Here is a 21803-nt window from a genome sequence, read left to right on the forward strand (position 1 = left end):
CTGACCTGGAAAGTCTCCGGAACAAGCACAGACGGCGAGTGAAGCAGAGGTGAGGAGGGCGGAGAGCGCGCATGCGCGCGGCTCCGGGGCGGGCGAAGCGAGAGGCGGCAGGACGCTTCCGGAGAGGCGCTTCCTGGCGGAGCGGCGCTTCCGGCTGGAGCCCGCAGGTCTGGACAGTCCGGCCTGGCCCTACGGGACCGAGTCCGACAGCACTCGCGGGGAGACGGGATCGATGCTCAGTCTAAACTCTACAGAAGTACAGTCCTACAACATCTGGGATTTTAGCATAACGCTAACTTCTATAAGGTTTTTTTTTCCTTTTTTTATTTTTTTGCTTTCCTCTAATTTTTTTTCTTCTATGATATAGGTATTTTAAACTTTTCCTTTTAAAATTCTGTACAACTATTATGATTTTAAGAGGGGGAAGAGTTAGAAGCATTTACAGACTTTTCACAACAATTACCTTGCCTTCGAAGTCCCCTGGTTCCCCTCGTGTTCTCACTCTTCGTGGTTAATGATTTAATATCTTTGTTGCTTTCCCCAAATATCCACCAATGTTTATCTTAACAGTTCCATCCAGACATATAATACAGAAAACCATAGGAAAGTTTCAGAGACTTCAATGGGGGTGATCAAAGCGCCTCTCAAAGTATCAAAGAACTAGTAGTATCTTGCTGTTTTAAAAGCGTTGAAGCATTATTTTTTCCTGTTTTTTTACTCTTTTTTTATTTTTTTATTTATTTTTTTTTTATTACATTTTTTTTCATAGAATCGCTCTAAGCTGTTTCAAGAACAGCCAGGAGGCAGGAAGGAGTTTGTTCTCCATTCCACCTCTAATTGACAGAGCTACACATCTGCAATAAAAAGTTTGGTCCTTTGGTCCCTAAATAGCTAAAGGAATGACAGATAGAGATGCTCAGTGGCAGCCTCCCAGCCGCCTGCTGGGGACCAGGCCCCGGCTGCTGCGCTGCGCTGCACGCTTGCTTCTGCCTGCCTCAGGCGCCCGCGGGCAGGAAATGCCCAGGATCGGTTGGCAGCAGCAGTGTCTCCTCCTAGTGCCCAGCCCTTCAGCTTCCCCATCTGGGCTCACGTTATCTTGTTTTAAAGTTGCAGGGTTTTGTTTGTTTTATCTCGTTTTTCTTCTTCGTCGTCATCTTTATGTCTTGTATATTTTTCCCCAAACACGTGCCCTCTGCACTCCATAGATGCTATACTTTCCTTGAAGAAATGTTACAGTCACACAGAGTGTCTGGAGTCTTCAGCTTGATTGGTATTGGCTGATATGTCAAAGGTGTCATCCAACAGTTCTCATTTATAAATAGAGAGAGAAAGAGGTTTGTTTTTAATGTAGCCCGTTCAGCATCCTGCCCTAAAATGAAGAAAATCAGGGCTGATTAAGCCAAGTGTGAAAACACAGAATGCATCCAAACACCAATAGGATCCTGCCTCTAGGGAAGATGGGATTTCTGGGGGATGGTGGGTGGGAAGGAAGAGAGACCAGTATGAGAATTAGTCATGATCATGATACAGCCAAAAGAAATTTGTTCTTCTATTCAGTTCTATATAGACTGAGAACCCATTGGGCCGGCTCGTGGTGACATTATAGCTGGGACTTAGATGTTGGAAAAGAATTCTTGATTTGGCTTCCTTAAGAAGGGTTCTGGATTAAGGGACTGCTAGATCTAAGGGAAGAATTTGGGACTGTGGGACATAAATTTGTAATTAAACTTGTCCCAAGGAACCTAGCCCAGATACCATATGTATACAGAAGCCTAGCAAACAAGACAGCAGAAATATGGCAGGCCAGCCCACTCCTCCCCAGCTTGCAGAAAACTAGGAAGACAGAGCCAGCTGCCTCTCAATTTTTGCCAAATTCTTGCCCAGTTTCTAACCAACCACTTCTTCCCCAAGGTCAATAACTATTTGCGAGGCTATGTGTATATATATGTATATCTGGATATATGTGTAGAATATATTCACCTGCACATATGTGTATATACATGGATATGTGTGTATGTGAATGCATGTATGCACGCACATATGCACATACACAATACTTTTCTCATACATGCCAGGGAATTTAGAGGAAATTCGTAACTTCCAAGGATTGGATGGGAGAACCTAAAAAAAGGTCAAAATAGATTTAATTATCAAACTTAAATTAGCTGAAACAGTTCTTGGATTTTGTTTCCAATGGTGGTTTTTGTTTTGTTTTGCTTTTAAGGAAAAAAAAATCATGATCTGACTAGAATCAAAAGGCGAATGCTTAACCATTGTGAATTAACAAATGAGGCTCATCTCCATTCTAGCAAGCAGCTTCCACTTATACATGGGGGTGACTGGTTACATCAAGAAAATTATAACTGCAAAGCCCCACTCGAGGGGACCACGTCATGCGTATATCAATCCATGCTGGCAGGTTTTCACACTGTTGATTCAACAAACAGCAAACCGTACACAGCAGTCTAAACAATTACAACACCAAAGAAAATAATAATAAAATTAAAAAACACTTGTCAAGGACCCTTTTTCAGTTGTAAATAAAATGATGCATTTTGCTTTTGTAGTTTCTTCCAGACCAACCAAAAATACCCTCCCATGAACCCTACCACCCTTCCCTCCCCACATTCAATTTAGCAGAACTGGCTACAATACAAACCTTACAATTTTTACCAGGCTCTCTCTCAGAGACCTCTGGCTTTGGACTCTATCTTTTTGTCTTAAAATTTTTTTTCTTTATCATTTTGTTACTATAGATATTTTGGTTTTGGTTGTCACATTTCCTTTTAAGGTGAGATTTTAAAATAGACTAACTGGAAAAAGACCAAACCTAAGAAAGTGTCAATTGAAAAAGGCCCCCAAATTTCTAGAAAAAAATAAAATCACAATATTTTCAAGTGCAAGTAAATCAACCACGCAGAAATATTTTAAGATGTTTTCCTTATTTTTAAGAAAAAAAAAGAATGGTTTATATAGTTAAATGATCCCATGTTTGATAATTGAGGAATTTGTCTTTTAGTTTTGCTAATTTTTTTTTGTTCTTTTGTTTTGGTTTTTTTTTTTTTTTCTTTCTTTCTCTATGTGACATCTAGAGAAGCATTTAAAAAAGAAAAACGCTGAACAAGAAAAACCAAACAACAGAAAGTAAAACCACTGCAAGCACCAAGAACGAAACGAAAATGAGCACAGCAAAAGAGACCGTGGCAGCACAAGGGTTAAGAAAATGCACGTGTGATCATGACTGGCCAATCATCCACGGGTACGACATCCAAGAAAAACGCTCCAATCACAGCACCTCCACGAAACTTGACGGCAAGTGTCATGCAACCGATTCTTAGCCTTGTTACATGACGCCATCATGTCACACTGTGAACTTTGAGTTGATTTGAACTTACGGATGGGGGACTTTTCTCCACTCTCATGTGATTACGTGAACTTTATTCCTAGCTCAGCGCGAGACTGTGGTGGATTTGACTGGCCCTGGTTGGGTTGTTGGAATTTGGTTGAATGACAAAAGAAGAAAAGATTTATATATATATATTTATATATGTAGAGAGAGAGAAAGAGAGAGGGGAATAAGAGAGTGTGGGCAGAGGGAAGGGGGTAGGGAAATGGAATTAGGGAGGAGGGACAGGAAGAGGGCTGGGGGGTAAAGAAGGGGAAGGAAGAAGTTAAAACAAAATTAAAAGGAAAAATATTTATACAGCACCAGACCACAGCATCAGTCTAAAAGCTTGGATGAAAAAACAGCAGTCAAATCATAGGGGAACCAAAAGGAACTCAAAGGATGGAGGAAGCCAGCAGACAGACAAGGTGAGCACATCAACACACACATGTACACACACAGCTAGTTATGCAGACACATGGCACACCATGAACAGGAGCAGAACCTCACACGGGGCCCCTGAAGGCACCCATCATGCGTTGGGAGGAGGAGAGGGTACAGGCAGTTTGGTGAGGGGGCCAGAAAAAAATCAGCCCCTCACACCACCATAGCCAGCAAGCAGGTGTCGGGGAGCAAGCTCTGTTAACACCTTCTGTCCTTTCTCCCCCACACGTGGAGCTCTCCTCACCTGGGGCCTGCAGGGGAGCCAGTGTACCCTGATGGGCTGTGCCACCACAGTGTGGTCCACCTAGGCAGCACCCTCCCACCTGTGGATGCCCACCCTGGGAAAGGGTGTTCCTGGCCCACCTCTATGCTTACCTTTCTTTGCTCTGGCAAACCAATGTCTCTCATTTAGAGGTTTAGAATAAATTATTATATCAGAATCCCTGGCATTCTGTAACAACCTGAGAATGCCCCGTTTCTTTTGTGATTACATCAAGCTCTGATTTGCTCACTGCTCACCGGCTGGCCAAGCCAGGGACTTCCCTGTGCTGTGAGGGCCTCAGAGAGGCCTGCAGCTCTGGCTTGAGGAAGGGCCAGTAGAGAGCTGCAGAGTGGGGCTGCGAAGGGCAGTGTGCTGGCCTGGCCCCTGTTGCTCTCTCCTTGGCTCCGCGGACCCCTGCCCCATTCTCCCTCTACCCCTTGCCTCCTCCACGCGAGCAGCAGCAGCTTTCCAGGCTGTCCCATCTCCCTGCTCGAACCCTCTGGTCAAGAAGAAACACTTTTCTCTGTAGGCATCGTCAGTCATGTTACTACTTCTAGGATACCCTTGTATCTAGGGGTTCCTGCTCCAACTCCCCTCCTGAGGTTATCTGTGAGCTCGCTCCCTGTTTCTCTGCAGTACTCGAGAGTACTCTGCAGTACCAAGACCTGCACATTCTCAGTTTGTCTCCAGGGTCTTCAACCCACCAGGATCTGCTCCGTACACTTCCAATCTCTGACTTGGTCTTCTTAAAAGTGGAAGAGAAGCCTAGACTCTCACAATGTTACTGGCAATAAACTGCATTTGCCAAGTAATGGGGCCCACACATGGCCTCCAGCTCAACCTTCCTAGAGGCACTCCCCAGCCACCCGGTCTGTCAAGTCACAATGGGTTTTTTGCTTTCCCAGCATCAGGCCTTGTTTTCACATGCCTCTGCATACTGATTGCAACCCTCTGTATTTCCAGCCCCTCACAGAAGCCCTCCCCTGCTAGGCTGCCTGGTTGGAGGGTCCTTTGTCATGAGAAGAGGCCTAAGAACTAAGGAGCACATCGCCATCGGGTGTCAGCTCTGAAAACTGCACTGAGCAGACACTGGTTCTAGAGTGGGAACTCCCTATCCAGTCTGCTCTTCCTTTCTCCCAAGCTTCCGTCTAGCTGTCTCTTATTGCCAGACGTTGTCCTTGGCAGTGGACTCAGACCGGAATGTATACATCACCTCTTCTCAAAACTACATCAGGGAGCTCTCACACAGCCTTCGTCTCCCCTACTCTAGGCCACAGACACACATCCCCAAGGAGGGGTTCCTCACAGAGCACAGTCCTGGAGGTGATTAAAGGGCCCTGACCAACATAAGTAAGCTGAGACCAAGTATGGAAAGTTCCAGTTCACCAACCAGAACCAGGTAGGACCAATTCGGATACACTATCTAAAATAGCTTGACTCTAGCCATAGATGACCCAAACACCAATCTATCATCCAGCTTTGTACACTTTGGGCACACACAGCAGGCCCAAATAGCCAGTGGAGGCAGGAAACTGGCAAGGGAGGAGAGCCTTGCTGTCCCCCACCCTATTGGGACCTCAGTCTGTGGAGCCTTACCTAGCCAAGTTGCCTGGCTACTTTGCTTGAATCTCTCTTCCCCAGATATGTCTTACAGTGGCTCTGACTTGGCCTTGGACCACCAAGCCTGCTTGCATATACCATCTTACTACAAGGTGCCAGGTCACCTCCTCATCACCTGACTGCTCCTAGCTCTACCTGGTCCTTCAAGCTGCAACTCAGACTTCCCTGTCCTAACCACGAATAGCTCCAGCTTACACTTCATCAGTTATAAACACCTTCCCCTGACCTATAGCAGTACATTTCTTTGAGTTGCCTGTGTATATGCTGTTTCCTCCTATTGGCAGCCTGACAACTTCCTTGAATAGCTCCATTTTCTCTTAGAACCCTCCTACTACAGTATCCATACTCTTGGGCTACAAAGGTAGTGCCACTAAATACTATCAGAATGAAAACTAAAAGGTAACTTGATCATGGGAGTTATATCACAGTTTAACACTGTGTATCCTAGGGAGGAGGTAAACAGATGGCTGGTTCCAAAGAAGTCATACAGTGTTGCCTTCTGAAGTCAGGGTGCTGTGGGTCAGCAGAGCTGTGATGAGGGCAGTAGTTTTCTTTTCTGTCTACTTGAAGGGAACTAGGCTTCTGGCTTCAAATCCTACCTCTATTGCTAACTGGCTGATGGGCAAGTCACTTAATCCCTCTGTGCTCACCTGTGATGTAAGAATTCTGATACTTCCTATGGGATAGGGAATCACAACTGGCATCTTCATGGCCTTTGTATTTCCTGGTGGAAGACCTCCTCCCAAGTCTGAGTGCCAGCTGGATCTACCTATCTGCCCTGTGGTCCACTTCTTACTTTCATGTCCCACACAGAACACTTGCTTTTTTCCACTCTTCATTTAGGAGTTTCTGACTCAGAGGTCAGCCCTTGCTCAGGCCATAAGGGTAGGACAAGAGCTGCTAGCAAAAGTATCAACATGTTCCTCCAAGTCCAATGATAACTCCAAAATCAAGGTTCATTAGTGAGGAGGCAGAAGCCTGGCATGCGCCACAAAGCACCCTCCTTATTTCAGGAAGTATTCCATGTCCAGAAAGAGTTTTATGACCCAGTTGTCCCTCCCTGGGAGCACAACCATCTTCTGGCTTCAACTTGGTGTCTGTATGTGCATTACTCTGTATCCTCAGCCCCAAGTCTAATGCCCAGCACAATATGGTGCTCAGATTCTGTGGACCAACATGTCCATATGCACACATAAGGCAGAAATTGTCAGTGACTGGGGAGAGAGGAGGCCAGAGTCAGCTTTGCTCTTTCGGGCTTACAGGGTATTGGCTCAAAGTTCACCCAGAGGGGAAGATCCCCTGCTCCAGCTGGTACAGAAGGGTCTTCTGCTGTTGGTGCCTATGCCCCTGAAGGGAAGTGTGAACTTTAGGAGAGCCTGGGAATCTGGAGATGCCCTCCCACACTCCTAACCCTGAAACACCACTAGACATTTTAACTCCTACTTCGCCTGATCTAATTGACCCTGCTCTCCTATCACTAGGGCTGAATCGTGAGTGTCTCCACACTTTCTAATGTGTCAGGAATAGCATCTTTGGCTCTACTTTCAAATTATGTCTAAGCATCCACTGTGCCTGCCCTGCCCTGATCTCAGCATCAAGCCTTACAGCCTAGAGTCAGCATAACAGCAGGCTACCCTTTACCACTCCAAAGGAGGGCCAAATCCCAAATCCACACAGTGGCCTGCAGGGTCTCTCCTACCTCTCAGCCCTCCCTGCTTGCTCCTTAGACATGCTGCCTCTGACCTCGCCATTCATCCCCAGATGCTCCCTCCATCAACTTCTCAAGTCTGCTCCAATATCAACTCACTGGCCTGACAATTCTGGCTACATTACTTCTCAGTTTGCTACCATTCCCATACCTACCAATACTAGGCAATCTTTCTCCAACTTTCCCCTGTACCCAACACAGTGCCTGAGGCACAGTGCTGCTGAATAAAAGGAGGAAGGAGTGGGGTGGAGCAACCTGAGCAAGAAGAGGCCTAATGTGGCCTTCATCTCTGGTCTGTGACTAAGCTGACATTACTGGGGAGGGTAGCAGCGGGGGATCTGGTAGAGGTACACTTGATAGCCTGGTGCAATCCTCCATTCCTTTCCCAGCAATCTGCTCTGTCCCCTGGAGCACTTAATCCAAAAAGGGAGTGGCTAACTGCCTCTATCCGGCAAGCAGGGCCCCCACTCCCAACACTGTGTCTGCCCTTCCTCAGAGGCTGTGTGTCCTCCTGCTGCGTTTTTTGCTACAGTTCCTTTGAAAAACCCCTGGCCCTCCTGTCGTGGCTGAGCGAGAGCAGCTACAGGGTAGAGAAGCCAAGGAGCAAGCCTGCAGACCTGGGCATGCAAGAGCCAGGGAGCCTGGGCGAAGGCTCAACCTGAGGGTCTGTCACTGCAGGGCCTGAGCTTGCTGTCTGCCCACCTGCCTACCAGGACCACAATGGGAGCTCGAAGGCGCAGGCCCAAGGCCTGCTCACCTTCTCAGAGGTTCTATACTTCTGCCCCTCGTGGCTGGGAAAACAGAGGGCATAGCCAAGCCTTGGGTCTGCCAGGATGACCTTAACCCTATGTCTATGATGTAGGCCTTGAGCCTGGAGTAGATTGATCAGGGCGCATCGGGTCCAAGCCACAGGTAAGGGCGGGGCCCAGGAAGGCCCGAGAAGGCGACGGGTCCATCCAAACCTCCCGTCTGCCCCTAGTTACCTGTGCGAGTCCTGGTCTCCCCCGGGGGACGCTCCCGCCGGCGCTCAGTACGGGCGATTGGCGTCTTTGGGCCGCTTCAGCTGCACCTTGAGCCTCTTCATGCCTATCTGGAAGCCGTTCATGGCCTGGATGGCGGTCTGCGCGCTGGCCGGGTTGTCGAAGCTCACGAAGCCTGGCGAGACACGAGGGACCAGGGCCTGGGTTTCCACGGGGCCGCCCGGGGCCGCTGCGGGTGGGAGGGGAGGGGAGGGGCGGGGCTCGAGGCTCCGCCCCCGGCCCGGCCCGGCCTCAGCCCCGCCCCTCCGCCCGCAGGCCCTTCCCGGCCTGACGCCCCGGCCCGGGCTCGGCTGCTCCTCGGCTCCCGGTGATGCCGGCGCCCGCCCGCCCCCCACCCCGGCCGGCCCGCCACCTCGGCCCTCTCCTCCCGCGGGAGAGGGCGGACACACCTGCGGGCGGAGGAGCTTATTGCACACTGTCCTCCCTGACAGGAGGGGGCCTGGCAGCGGGAGGGCACGGGGTGCCGGCCTGGGGAGAGAGAGGAGTGCGAGGGCCGGGAGGGAGGAACGTCGGGGAAGCCACTCCACCGCCCGGTCAACCCCCCAACCCCGCCTCACCCCTGGGGCTGTGCGCAGCCCTCAGCACTGTGGGGAGCTCCCTGGCTAAGCACACACCATGTGACTTGTCCTGCACCAGCCTTTCCTAGGAATGAGGAACACCTTCCACTACTGTTCTGCCCTGTGCTTCACTTGCGACCAACACCCGAAGATAGACCAGGTCGTGGCTTAGGTTGGGAAATCGCCTCTGAACGCATTTCCTCCTACAGACACCTTGTACTGTGTGTGGAAAGAGGTTTCTGTGGTCCACTGGGACAGACCACTAGGGACCAGAATGAGGAGCTTCAACTAAAAGCATGCCCTCTTGCCACATATTCTCCAGGAAATAAACCTTCATTTATTCTGTTTCAGAAGTTTATCTTCTGTAAAAATGGACTTGGTCCTATAAAACCAGTGAAACCTAGTTTGGCTGAGATGGCCAGGCTATACCTAGAACTCTCCAGATGGCTGGGAGAGAGGGGAAAAAAAAAAAAAAAGTCATTGTGTGGCCAGAAACCATGCAAAGTAACTGCTTTTCCCTGGGTTTTGCTGTGTCCCTTGAGTCCTGCCCTGACTTCATCCTAAGATAACTACACCCTTGCTCTCCTGATCTTTTCTCTCTCACTTTTCTGCTCACTCCTCCCTTTTCACTCTCTCCCAGACACTGTCTACTCTCTCTTCCTCTTGTCCCCCTTCTGCTTTGCTCAATTTATTCATGCAGCCATGTATCATGAAAGATGAAGGAAAGGGTGTTATGTGTCTCACTTGAGCACATGTGCATGCATATGTGATTAGAGTCGGGCTCAGAGCAACAAAATCAGTATCAACATGTACACCAAGTCAGGTGGCCATTAGCCTCCAGCCCTGCATCCGCTCCAGCCATCTCCCTCCACTGGCCCGTGTGTCTGGTGACTAAAGTCGCCATACTAACTACGGAAGGAGAGCAAAGACAAGCCTCTGCCCTGGCCTGCCTGTACCCATTTTCCATTCACACATGAGCACCTCTGGTCCCGACTCTAGTGGGACACTCAGGTTTGGTGGGTGTTTCTGGAGGGAAGAAGGGCCAAGCTGAGAGAAGAGAGAGGAGCTCAAAGCCATCTGGGGTGAAGCCAAAAGGAGGGACAGCCACTTGGTAGATGCTTGGAGAGAAGCAGCAACCCACCTTTCTAGGAGCCAAGGATCTGTGAGTGTTTCTAAGATCAGGGAACAGGCCCTCCCCCATCCGGGCAAGGAGCATCTGCCTCAAGACTGGGCACCCCTGTGCTTAGGGCTCTGGGCACTACATTCCATGTTTACTGCTTTTCTTTACCAGAGGACCTCCTATCCCATTCTCAAGGTGTCCCTGCCTCCCAAACACTGAAAAGCCTCAGAGGTAGGGGGCATTTACGCTATCCATTCCCTCATGCAGCCCTGGAAGGCTTTACTTACAGAGGTGATGCAGCCTCTAGGGGGTGCTTGTTAGCCCAGGACCATGGTTACTCCCACACACTTTTCATAAGAAAGGGACTGGGGCCCTTACAGAAGGTCTGTTCCAGCCAAGCCTGTGTCTTAGCCATCTCATAGGCCCTTACAGAACCACTTAGGGATCACTGCAGCATCCCTACTTCATAAACAAGGGCACTGAGGCTCAATGACTTGCCTATGAGTGATCACTGGAGATCTGGCACTAAAGGTCTTGGGGGAAGGGCAGGAGTCTCTCTTATAGGAGTGAGCTTAAGGGGGAGCAGAGGGCTAGAAGAAGCCTATGAGATATGGCATAAGCCTTAGAAGAGAAGGAACTGAGTAGAGGTGTACAGACAAGGTTCCCAAAAACAGAAAAGAAACCTTGGCCCTGGGGAGCATAAGTGGACTAAGGAACTAAGCAGAAGTTTTGGGGGTAGACATTGGGGAAATGACTTTGAAAACTGGATTGTGTCCAGAGGGATAGAGAATAAATCAGACGTGATATGGCTAGAAGCTGATAGCAGTGCTCTTTACACTGAGAAGTGAAGCACAAACGGAACCGACTCCCTGTTTGGTCGTATATGCATCATCTTAATTCATAATGAGACATGCCCTAGATGTTGCTCTAGAAGGATGCTCTGAAGGAGGTAAATGAAAAGGAGAGCGATGGACCAGGAAGGAGTTGAAAGAAGAGATGTAAGCATGAGAGAGGATCTCATGGTATCTGGAACTTTTGGATAAGGGTGCCAAATTTATCAAACAAAACAAAATATGGCCAGGCAAAGACTCCTCGCAGAATGACAGAAGTCCAGTGCAGACCTCCCTCGCTAGTAGTGTGGCCCTCTCATCTTCTGAAGCCTCATTTCCTGTCCTTTACCTCTCCTCATTGCAGGCAAGTGCCTGTTCTAGCCTCTTCTGCTTTCCTTATTGCTACATTGCTTGCTCCTCAGCATAGCTGGCTGCTGCTATGTAGCTGTGGTTTCTATTGCACTCAGAACTTAAATTTCCTGAGGGCAATCTCCTCCTGGCTCCTCAACAATGCCCACTCTGGTGGCCTGAAGTGGGTGTAAGGGTGGGGTCACTGCACGGCATGGGAGGAGCAAGAAATGGGGCAGGCATAGGAAAGGTGGCAGGGCAGAGATGGAGAGAGGGCTAAGGGGCGCATGGGTAGAGAGAGCCTCCTTGGGCTGACTGTGTCCCCTTGAATCATTCACCCTAGGGCTCAAACCAGACTCTCTGAGCATGAGAGGCTGTTGGGAAGATGAGTCTACTCTGGCTCCGCATGCTATACTCCCACCCACAGTGACCCCTTCCTTTTCTTGGTGGCTACAACATGGCTTTGGGGGCTGGGAAGGGACTGCGAGGTAGGAGCCAAGTGACTGTGAGTAGGGAAAGCTGAGAAGCCAGAGGAAGAGCAGAACAGAAGAAAAGGACTGGGAGATGGAGGCTGGGCCCAGGAGCACCTGGGGCAGTGTGAAGGAGCAGGAGGAGTCGGTGGGAGCAGCCCCCATCCTAGGTGAAGCTGAATGGTTTGTTATCTTTACCCACCAAAGCATTTACTTTGGTTAGTCGCCCGATCCACAAACACTTTCGAGGAGATGACATTACCGAAAGGGAGGAACATCTGCATCAGCTCAGCATCCCCAAACTCCTGGGGCAGATGGTAGATGAGCAGGTTACAGCCCTCTGGCCCTGCAGTGAGGGGAGGGGAGAGGGTTGGCGGGGGGGGGGGGGAGGGATGGCAGGGTGGGGGAAGAGAGAGAGAGAGAGGAAAGGTGAGTCAGCAGTGCAGCAGGACAGGAGAGGCGGGGCTAGGAGGTGGGGCTCTTTCAACTTCCAGGAATGGGAGTTTATTGAGCCCCAGCTGTGGGCTCCAATCTCTAGTTGGCCTTGGGCAAGTCACCAAATCTTTCTGTGCCTTGGTAGTCTTTTGTCAAAAAGAGCAGTAGTGGGCAGCCGTGTGGCTGAGAGGGCAGGCGGAGTCAATGAGAAAATGTGGGTGAATATGCCAAGGCCTGCTCAGCTGTGTCCCTGGAAATGTGCTGAGAGTTTGGGGGTACTCCCTCCTGCCCAGTCCCTGCTGGGGGGAGGGCCAAGAATATGGCCCTCATCCTATGCTGATGGCACTTCACTCTCCCTCCCTTTCAGGCTCGGCTCAGACTGGCCAGAGAGCCCAAGGGACAGTCCCTGTCTGGCCTGCAGTCTTCACACATCCCTTTCAAAGGCCCAGATGCCCGGCTGCAGGTCTTGCACCCTCCTAGTCTTGATGACCAAAAGCAAGATTTTCCCTCCCTGATCCAGCACAGGAAAGGCCTCAGGGAGGCTCCAGGGTTGACAGCCCCTGAGCTGCCTCCTCTCACCTCAACTTGGAACAGGAGCCAGAACACTTCCGCACTGGGGCATCCTTGGACCGTCCTAAGTACTTAGAGTGGGAATCACGCCACCTACCCAGCAGCCTCTGACTGAGAAACACTGTCACCACTTTGCAGCTGAGGAAACGTCATTCCATAGACACAGCTGCGGTGGGGCTGCCCGGTGAAGCCAGGATATGAACCCAGGCTGTAGCTTTTATAATGTGAGCTCTACGTTTCACCTGTCATCTGTCATAAACCTGCCAGGCTTCCTCAGGACTTTGTATTCCTGCAGTTTCCAGATAAAGCTGTGTTCCTTCTGCAGTGGTCAGGAGGATCAGTGTTTACTATTTAAATGAAAATCTTCCCAAGTTTGTGTCCTGTCATCTTACAAAGCATCTGCCATCTCTCCCTTAGATTTTGAGGTGGACTTGTGGTCACTTCAGTAATGATGTCTAAACATGAGCTCCAGTGAAGGCCATAAGACACCGACATGACCTAGGCTGCCAGAAGCTACTGTCCTACTCACCCAGGACCAGTGGGGCTGCAAAGATAATCCACACGGGGGACAAATAACTAACTCTGGATGCTCTTCTGCTCTCCCACTGTCTTCCTCCTTCCTTATAATTACCTTCCCATTCCTGGCCCAGAGCCTGGAGATTTTCTTGTCCACCAAAGCCATCTGATAAGCCACTGACCTCTCTCTTCTGTCCCTGGTAGCCCATCCCTCCAGAACCTCTGCCAGTGGGTGGCCCATTCAGAACCAGGAGTAGATGTGCTTCCTTTCCATCGCCCAAACTTTGGTTGCCCTTCCCTTATCCTGCCTGCTCCAACCATGCCATGTTGTTGCTAGTGCATGCCAGCTGAATGTGCCTCTTGATGGTCCCCAGAAAAGGTAGGACCCCCCCACCCCCACCTCGGGGCAGAAACCACTACTGAGGACCAATCTAAGTCATACTCCTCCAGAACACCTCTAGATCCTCTCCCCCAACTCTGTCTCCCTGAGATTTCTTCTGGCCTAGTATAGGGAGCAGGGTTTCACAGAGCTGGAAGAGGTAGGAGGGGAAGGTCAGAGCTAGCAGAGAGTGGGAATTGCAGGAAAAAGGGTAAAAGGGTCAGGAAGGAGAAGGAGAACTGAGTTTAAGGCCAGTAGTAGTGAGTGCTGTCATTTATGTGTGTTGGGTTAGATGGCACTAATCTGCAGTGTGTGTGTGTGTGTGTGTGTGCGCGCGCGCGCATGCGCGCACACATGCAAGCACGCTCGTACACTCATGTATAGCCGAGTTTAGGGATTCCTAGGCCTTTAAGACAGAGTTATGAAGGGATCTGACTACAGAGAGAGGTAAGCAAGTTATAAAAGCCTTGAGGCCTTGGGCATAGCTCTCTGCTCTAGGCCTGGGTCAGCAACACTGGGACTCCTGGTCCAGCCCTGTGGTTCTGACCTAACTGAGGAAGGTCTGGGCTGCAGGAAGATAGGTCCTAAGGGCTCTCTGGGTAAAACAGGCCTTGAGGGGCTGCTCCTCTTGACCAACTCACTAATGGGAGCCCAGTTGGTACTCAGCCACTTCACGGCATGGGGTAAGGAACATGAAGGTCCCACAGACCTTTAGGGCCCTGGGGATGGGGACCCTGATGCATGGGGTCATGCCCTATGAGGCTTCAGTGGAGATGGTAACTGGGTGAAGAAGGGCTGTGTGTAGACATTTGCTGCATGGGGTACAGGAAAGCAGACCTAAGTGAGTGTGATACATCTCTCTAAGGAATTGTACTCTCTGTCCTCACTGTGTAAATGGAGTGGAGTGACTTGTGTCACTCCTAACAGGAGTCAGACCCAGAAGGGTGTAGTTGAAATTAATACCTGCAACCATTCAGCTGGCATCTGTGTGTGTGTGTGGGGGGGCTCTCTCACCAAAGGGCTCTAGATCAGTGTGTACCCAAAGTCCTCTGGGAGTGACCTAAACCTCAGATCACTGGCACAGTCTGCTTCAGGGGCCACATTCGGAAACAACTAGAATTTGCCGTGCAGTCTTCTGGGACAGATTTGGTGGCCTTGTTACAGGTCACTCTTAACAGGGGTCTTCTTGGTGTTTCTGATTCACAAGCTCAGCTTGTGACAGGGCCTCTGGGACCATTGTCTATATAGTTTCCTATCTTGCTGCTTTCTGAGGCTGTTTGGATACTGGGAGGAAAACTGATGAGTGCCATTATGAATCTCTGCTTGTCCTGCTCTGCCCACACTCTGACTTCTCCATACAACCTTGTCACTGGACCTGCACTGTCACCGTGACACACCTCACGATACCTGTGGAGCCTGACAGGAATGCCACCTTTCTCTCCCGATCACCCGGGAAGGTACATGTATCTCTACAGGATAAACTAGCCTCCTGTGCCTGGCCCTTCCAGTCACGAGTGTTCATTTCTCTGTGCCCTCCACGCTGGTCAAGTGCTCCCCCTCCAGGGTGGTGGATTCTACTCCTGAAGCACCTCTCTCTCCTGACCACCTCAGGCTAGCCACCGTCTTTCTCAGTGCCCAGTGTTGCAAAGGCTGCCCCATTGCTGGAGCTGGAGCCTCACTCCCCAGCTCTGTTTTCACTCTTTGGGAACGCTGCAGATGGACCTCTGAAGATCACTAAGGGGGACGGACCTGTGTGTTCTCTGTAAAGATGAGGACTCCCTGGAGCAGAGATAAGGCCTTCACCAGCAAGTATATTAACTTCTGCTAGGTAGGTCTTGTTCAAGAGTGACTGTTTAAAGCTTGCTGCAGAAGGAAAATAACCTTCAAATTCTCAAGGGTTGGTTTTTTAAAGACCAATGCACTTGTTTGTGAGCTGTGTCAGGCCACTAGCAAATCAGAGTGGGGAGTGGGGAAGGTGCTTTGGGATTGGCTTGCTGGCCCCAGGGGCATGGTGTCCTGTCACCTGGGCCTGAACCAGGCTACTTTGATTTGAGGGCTTCTCACAAGATGCATACCTCCTTGTAAGAATAGGAGAGTACCTCTTCTAGCCCACTAACTCTCCCCCCCCCACTTCCATGCACACATCTAACCAAGGTCCTGTTGAGACCTGGGGAGGCCAGAGGCCAGGTAAGTGGCCTCTTCATGGAGTTGGGGGGTGGTGCTGAGACTCACCTTCTCTCTGTTGCTGGGGAATCATTGGCGGTGGCTGAGGAAAGGCCTGGCTTATCTGACCATAGGCAGCAGGGTAGGCAGCTGCTGAAGAGCCGAAGAGAAAGCCAAGAGATGGTGACAGGGGGCAGAGAGACACAGACAGGGTGGGAGGCCAGGATAAAGAGAGAGAGTTCAGGGTCAGTTAGCAAGAGCTACCAGCCACTGGGTGTGCAGCAGCTTAGGCACGTCTGAGAAAGGAGCTCTCAGTTTGGGATGCCTATGGAGGGGAAGTGTCAGTATGATGATCAGAGATTCTTTTGTGCATGTGTATGCCTCTCTCTGTCTCTCTGTCTTTGTGTGTGTGTGTGTGTGTGTGTGTGTCCGTGTGTGTGTGTGTGTCCATGTCCATGGGTGTGTGTCCAGGGATAGGCAGGTCTAATCTGGAACAGTGAGCAATCATAGCTGATCTGTTTCTGCTCAGATGATACCTGGTGGGAAGCAAGGAGCCACCAATGAAGTGTGGATTGTGTTCCCCAGGAGTATCTCTGTATTTGGTTGGGAAAGCTTTGGTTAGAGGGAGGGCTTTACTCTGGCTTACTAACTCAGGGAGTTCTGGTCTTCCCTCTACCTTTACATGAAGGTGCCAGATGAGAATGTGAAGTGGAAGGCAGCCTGGGTGGTGATGAAAGAGAGCATTTGTGCTAGACCCACCCTTCCTCCTTCATTTAGAGCCCCCCACTACTCCCTCCCCACCCCATGCAGGGCTGGGACCAGGGCTGGAGAGGGAAGGTGCAGTGTGTGGAGAGATGGTTAGGTTGATGGAAGAGCCAAGAGGCTGCATGGATACTAACGTCCTGCATACTGCTGTACTCCAGCGTAGGCCTGCTGCAGGGGGTCTGCTGCTGTGGGGCTCTGTGCTGCAGGAAGCCAAGAAATCAGAGGTCAGTGAAGTCTACCCAGGCTAGCCCCTGCCCCCACCATGCCCAGAGGGACACCAGTGCGGCTTTGCTGCCCTCTCTGGTCACCCCAGGCTGGCCCCAAGGCAGGACAGTTAAGACAGGCACCTTGAAAGCTAGATCCTGTTGGAGTTTTCTGTTCTGCACCCTAACCCTAAGTAGGTACTGAGTTGTCTACTCAAGCTGGGAAATGTACAGTGAAGCTGGCCTGGGGTGGGGCTGAGATCAGTCCGTGCAGAAGTTTGTGAAGGCTGAGGAGAGATGCCAGACTGTGTGAGGTCTTTGGTGGGAAGACGTGAGAGCCCTGGTCCTGGAGAGGGGCTGAGGAGCCAAGGGTGCTCAGATCGGGGCCCCAGCAGAGTGTAGCAGCAGTGAATGAAAGTACAGCTTGCAGAGCCCATATGAGTGAAAGAAGAGCTCTGGGAGGACACGCCCGGACACTGTCCCTGTGACGGTTGGATTTTTATTAATGTGACACACGCTAGACTCATCTGGGAAGGAAAAACCTCAATTGAGAAAATGCCTCCATCAGACTGACTGTGAAGAAAGACTGCAGGGCATTTTCTTGATTAATGGCTGATGCAGGAGGGCCTAGCCCACAGTAGGTAGTGCTGCCCTTGGAAAGTGGCCCTGGGTTCTATAAGAAAGCAGGCTGAGCAAGCCCTGGGGAGGAAGCCAACAAGCAGCACTTCCCCATGGCCTCTGCTTCAGCTCCTGCCCTAGGCTCCTGCCTTGGTTCCCCTCCGTGAACTGTGGCCCAGGACGCTTAGCCAGAACAAACCCTCATCCCACATTGCTTTTTATCATGGCCATTACCATAGCAATAAAGATCAAAATGAATCACTTCCCTTGGGTCTGCCAATAGAGCTTGGAGAAAGATAACCTCCTGGAGAAATGGAGGAGCCAAAAGAACAGAAGCACCTTGGATGACCCTCAGGGTAACTGAACTGGGGAAAGACTTGCTTTGTCTCTGGCCTTTGTTGGTGCTGAGGAGATATCAGTACAAGAATTAAGTATGGACCAGCAGTGGGTGCAACCCTTGGTTACAGAGACCATGATTGACATGAGGCCCGGGGAGATGCATGGAGATAGAGGTCCAAATACAGGAGAGATCCAGCTCCACTGTGTTTGGAATAAACTGGATAACCCTAGGTGGCAGGGGAAAAGCCCCTGGGTCCTTTGACCCAGCCCAGCCAAGCAAACTGCCTATCAGGCCTCGACGCCTTTAATAAGGAGAACGCCCACTTCCAAATTTTGAGCTCTTGTCCATGAGTCTTTGAATAAAATTCCACATGGGTAATGGCACCTAGGGTTCAGAGGAGTCTCTAGAATAGCCTTGGACAAAGGTCCTTAGAGACAGACAGACTCCACGGGTGGAGTTCTGCCTGGCAGGAGGGAACTAAAGAGGAATCATAACTATTTCCTGCCAGCCCCTGCCTTTCTCCATGGTGGAGACTAGAGCCAAGAACTCCAGATTGTGATGCTTGGCAAAACTAATTCCTGCTTCCTCTTGCCTTTCTCCTTTGCTTTCTTCCAAGCTCTCTAGAGTGACAGCCATATCAGGTATGTTGTCTTGGTCTTTCAAGATGCTCACCCACAAAACACCTTTATGCATGTAAGAAACTGTGCCCTTTTCTAAGAGAACAAAGTTTGAAGTCAATGTGCAAAACAATCTGTACAACTTAGAGGCAGTGCCCAGCATATTGCTAGGGGCTCAGTAAACAGTGCACAGGGAAGAAAGTATAAGTAGTTCTTGGTACTTGTCAAAGCCAGTCCTTTGAGGGTGGTGCATGGCCCTTAAAACCATACACATTGCTGAGCAGTGGTGATGCAGGCCTTTAATCCCGGTACTCTGGGAGGCAGAGGCAGGTAGATCTCTGTAAGTTCAAGGCCAGTCTTGTCTACAAAGTGAGTTGCAGGACAGCCAGGGCCACACAGAGAAACCCTGCCTCAACAAAAACAAAACAAAACAAAAAGTACACATATTATGTACTCCCAACATGGTTGTGAGCAAGATGGGTGATCAGAGAAGCTACTGGGACTAAGAATTGGAGAGCAGCACACAGAGACCCCTCTCTGCTTTTCTGCCTAACGACCTCATTAGTAACTGCCAAAGAGTGAACATTTTGAAGGATCTCGCTCATTAGAGTGGCTTCAAACTCTGCATTTAAAAATGGTAAATTAATTTTTTAATGTACTACTTTTCTCCTTCCCTTCCCTTCACCCCTCCTCTGGTTCTGTCAGGGGATTGTTTATGGGATATGGCAGATTGTTACAAATGGGGGAAAGAAACGTGTCCAAACTCCATCAGAGAAATGGTTCACAGATGCCAGCGACTGTGGGGAAGGAATTGGCGATCCAGATGGGCTTAGAAGTAGAGAAGAGTAGAGGAAGAAGATGCCCAGATGTGCCAGGGGTGGCATCTCCCAGCCGAAAGGCCTGAGATTAGCAGAGTCACTTCTGCTTCCAGCATGCCAAGCCCCTCCTCCACCACCTGTGCCAGGCAGGAGTCCTCATGCTTAAACAGCACACCAGATCCCCTGGGCTCTAACAAGTCCTTCTCCAGTCCTCTGCGGACTTAAGGCTGCCATCTAAGACAAGCACTGGAGTCAAAGCCAACTGTGTCCAAAGCTAAACAGTTCTCTCCCAAGTTCCTCCAGCACAGAGATCACACTCTCCTCTTGCTACACTTTTTTTTTTATACTGCAGCTGCCCCCAAGACTGTGAAATCAAAACCTCCAAGTGGTTCTAGGTTTTGTCAAGACTCATAGTGGATTCTGATGAGCATGAATCTGCCCCACTTAGGTGGATCTACTGCAGACTGGTCTTGTCATATTGGGCCTACTTCCTAACAACCTTGCTTCTTCTAAGTAATCCTTTCCTGCCTCTGGGTCTCCAGGATAGCCCACCCTAGAGCTGTACTTGCTGTTCACCCTCACTGTTAAAGTTCAATAAGTTCCTCCTCATCAGGAATGTTTCTGCTGTCATCTAACCTGCAGGACTCTTCACTTGAGTCTTTGGCCATCTTGAATAAGAACATCCCCTCTTGATCAGACTTACGTGTGCTAGTTAAAGACGGAGTAGGAAGGTAGATATTGTATTGTGCTCTCAACTGAGCTTTGACCTCCTAGAGGACAATCCAACATCCTGAAATTCTACTATCCAGTGAAAACTGGTTTGTTTGTTTTGTTGTTGTTGTTTTTTGTTTGTTTGTTTTTGTTGTTGTTTTTATGACCCCCGTCCTCTGATATCCAGAAAAGAGGACTCTATTATGTTTCACTAGCTCTGAACCTTGCTTCCTTGCCCTGATATATGTCATATGAGAAGGAAGAAGTGCTTCAGGACAGCTGCACACTCTTGCTCTGTGAGGACCACCAATTTGGCAGGAACGAATTCCATCGGTGGCAACAAGAGATGGGCCTCCTCTTTAATTTTACCTCCTGAGAGACCCAGGAGCTGTCCAACAGGAGCTGTCCAGCGAGAGCTGTCCGGAGTGCTGAACTATATTTTTGTATGCACCAAAGACTGGACTGGGATATAATGGCTAGACTGTCAGTCAGAATAACTCCAGTTTCTTCCCCGCAATGAATCTTTTGTTACTTATCACTAAATGTGATTATTCTTTTAGCTTCTCCCCTTCTAGTTATTACAGCTCAAGTTCACAATCAATTTGCATTTACTGGCCTCTCTATCTGAGTTGTACAATTGCTTCTAGTGTCTTTACTTCCTGCAGCCCCGGAATAGAATTTTTTTCCTTACAGATCAGAAGGCACTTCCCATGTTAGAATTTTGGTCCTTTCTCTCTCATTACTCTGAAACAGGAAGGTGGCCGGCCCTCTCTGATCACATCTGTGGTTCCACCAAGGAACAGGCAGAGGGCTGGAGTTGTGCATTCCTTCTTTTAAAAGTGAATGAGAAGTAGGAAGGAAGGGCCACTAGACATGCTTACCTGGGTATGGGTGGATGCCATTGGCAAACACAGCTTCCGCAGCAGGCTGCCCATTGGCCTGTGGGGGGAGGCCGGTGAAGCCATTCACCCCAATGGGGGATGGGATGCTAGGCACAGCTGGTGCAGTGATGCCTGGAGGGGTGCTGCCACCTGGTTTGGGGATTATAGGGGGGTTGGGGAAAAGGTAAGGCAAGGACAGCAAAGGTAAGGACAGCTGAGCCATGGAGTTCTACTTTGCTAGCTCCCAGGGCCTGGGGACAGACTTGGACTTCACATAGCCATCCTGTCTTGGTAAACTATGCCTTTGCTTAATTTCTTGAATGTGACACCTTTATTTAGCCCAGACTATTCATTGTTCAAGGCAGAGCCCTCACCCCATGAAGATTTCTCTAACTACTTATGGCTATCCTTGAATCTAGTGCACACAGACTACACTTGGCCCTTTGTTCTTTTTCAGTAGCTTTTGCCCACTCCACCTAAGTAAGGATTAGCTGATCCTTTTGGGGTCTGTGAAAGGCTTATCTGCTTCTCCAAGAAGTCTTGCTATTCAACTGGAGGAGAATTCTAGATTCCTACACTGAGGGAGAAAGGACAGTTTGGAGTCCAATCTCAGCCCTATTTGGCTTCATCCACCTGAAACAATAGTGGTGGTCTTGGTGGTAGTGATGACTAAGTAAGGACCAGATGACAATACCATGCACCTTCTATATTCCAGGTAGTAGATACAAAGATGTAGGACTGTTATTGTCCTGAGGCCCCAGAGGGTGGAAAGAGCCTTCCTATTGTAGCAGAGGCTAACTTACTTCCAGGTTCCATGTGTGTCGCTGAAGTTGGGAACCAGAAATAAATATTAGGGTGATGCTCTAGTTGAGCCCAGAGATATCTCAGTCTTGTGTGGCTTTGAGCTGTCAAAGAAACAGACCTCGGAAAGATCACTGCTCTGGTCTGGCACAGTGAGCGGGAGAGCTTGGTAAAGGAGAGCCCACCATATCAGCCCATCCTT

At 49.8% G+C, this 21803-nt stretch overlaps 1 protein-coding gene across 50 annotated transcripts in view; it reads right to left on the reverse strand.

Annotated features, from left to right (window-relative positions):
- Nucleotides 1-1124: 1124 nt before the first annotated feature.
- Nucleotides 1125-21803, reverse strand: part of Celf4 (CUGBP Elav-like family member 4) — a 275189-nt gene continuing 254510 nt past the window's right edge. For 4 of the 50 annotated variants that reach the window (XM_051202148.1, XM_051202147.1, XM_051202145.1 and 1 more), the window contains exons 8-15: nucleotides 20801-20950; nucleotides 16747-16812; nucleotides 15917-16000; nucleotides 11987-12130; nucleotides 8849-8927; nucleotides 8403-8628; nucleotides 3396-3480; nucleotides 1125-1369 (exon numbers count right to left, since the gene is read on the reverse strand). In XM_051202148.1, the coding sequence (XP_051058105.1) occupies nucleotides 3427-3480; nucleotides 8403-8628; nucleotides 8849-8927; nucleotides 11987-12130; nucleotides 15917-16000; nucleotides 16747-16812; nucleotides 20801-20950 (803 nt within the window). In that variant the 3' untranslated portion in view covers nucleotides 1125-1369; nucleotides 3396-3426. The remainder of the gene's footprint in view (nucleotides 1370-3395; nucleotides 3481-8402; nucleotides 8629-8848; nucleotides 8928-11986; nucleotides 12131-15916; nucleotides 16001-16746; nucleotides 16813-20800; nucleotides 20951-21803) is intronic. The other 46 variants (XM_051202166.1, XM_051202165.1, XM_051202160.1 and 43 more) reach the window with 22 other exon arrangements.

Source organism: Phodopus roborovskii, unplaced genomic scaffold (assembly GCF_943737965.1).
Source record: "Phodopus roborovskii unplaced genomic scaffold, PHOROB, whole genome shotgun sequence".
Classification (NCBI taxonomy): domain Eukaryota; kingdom Metazoa; phylum Chordata; class Mammalia; order Rodentia; family Cricetidae; genus Phodopus; species Phodopus roborovskii.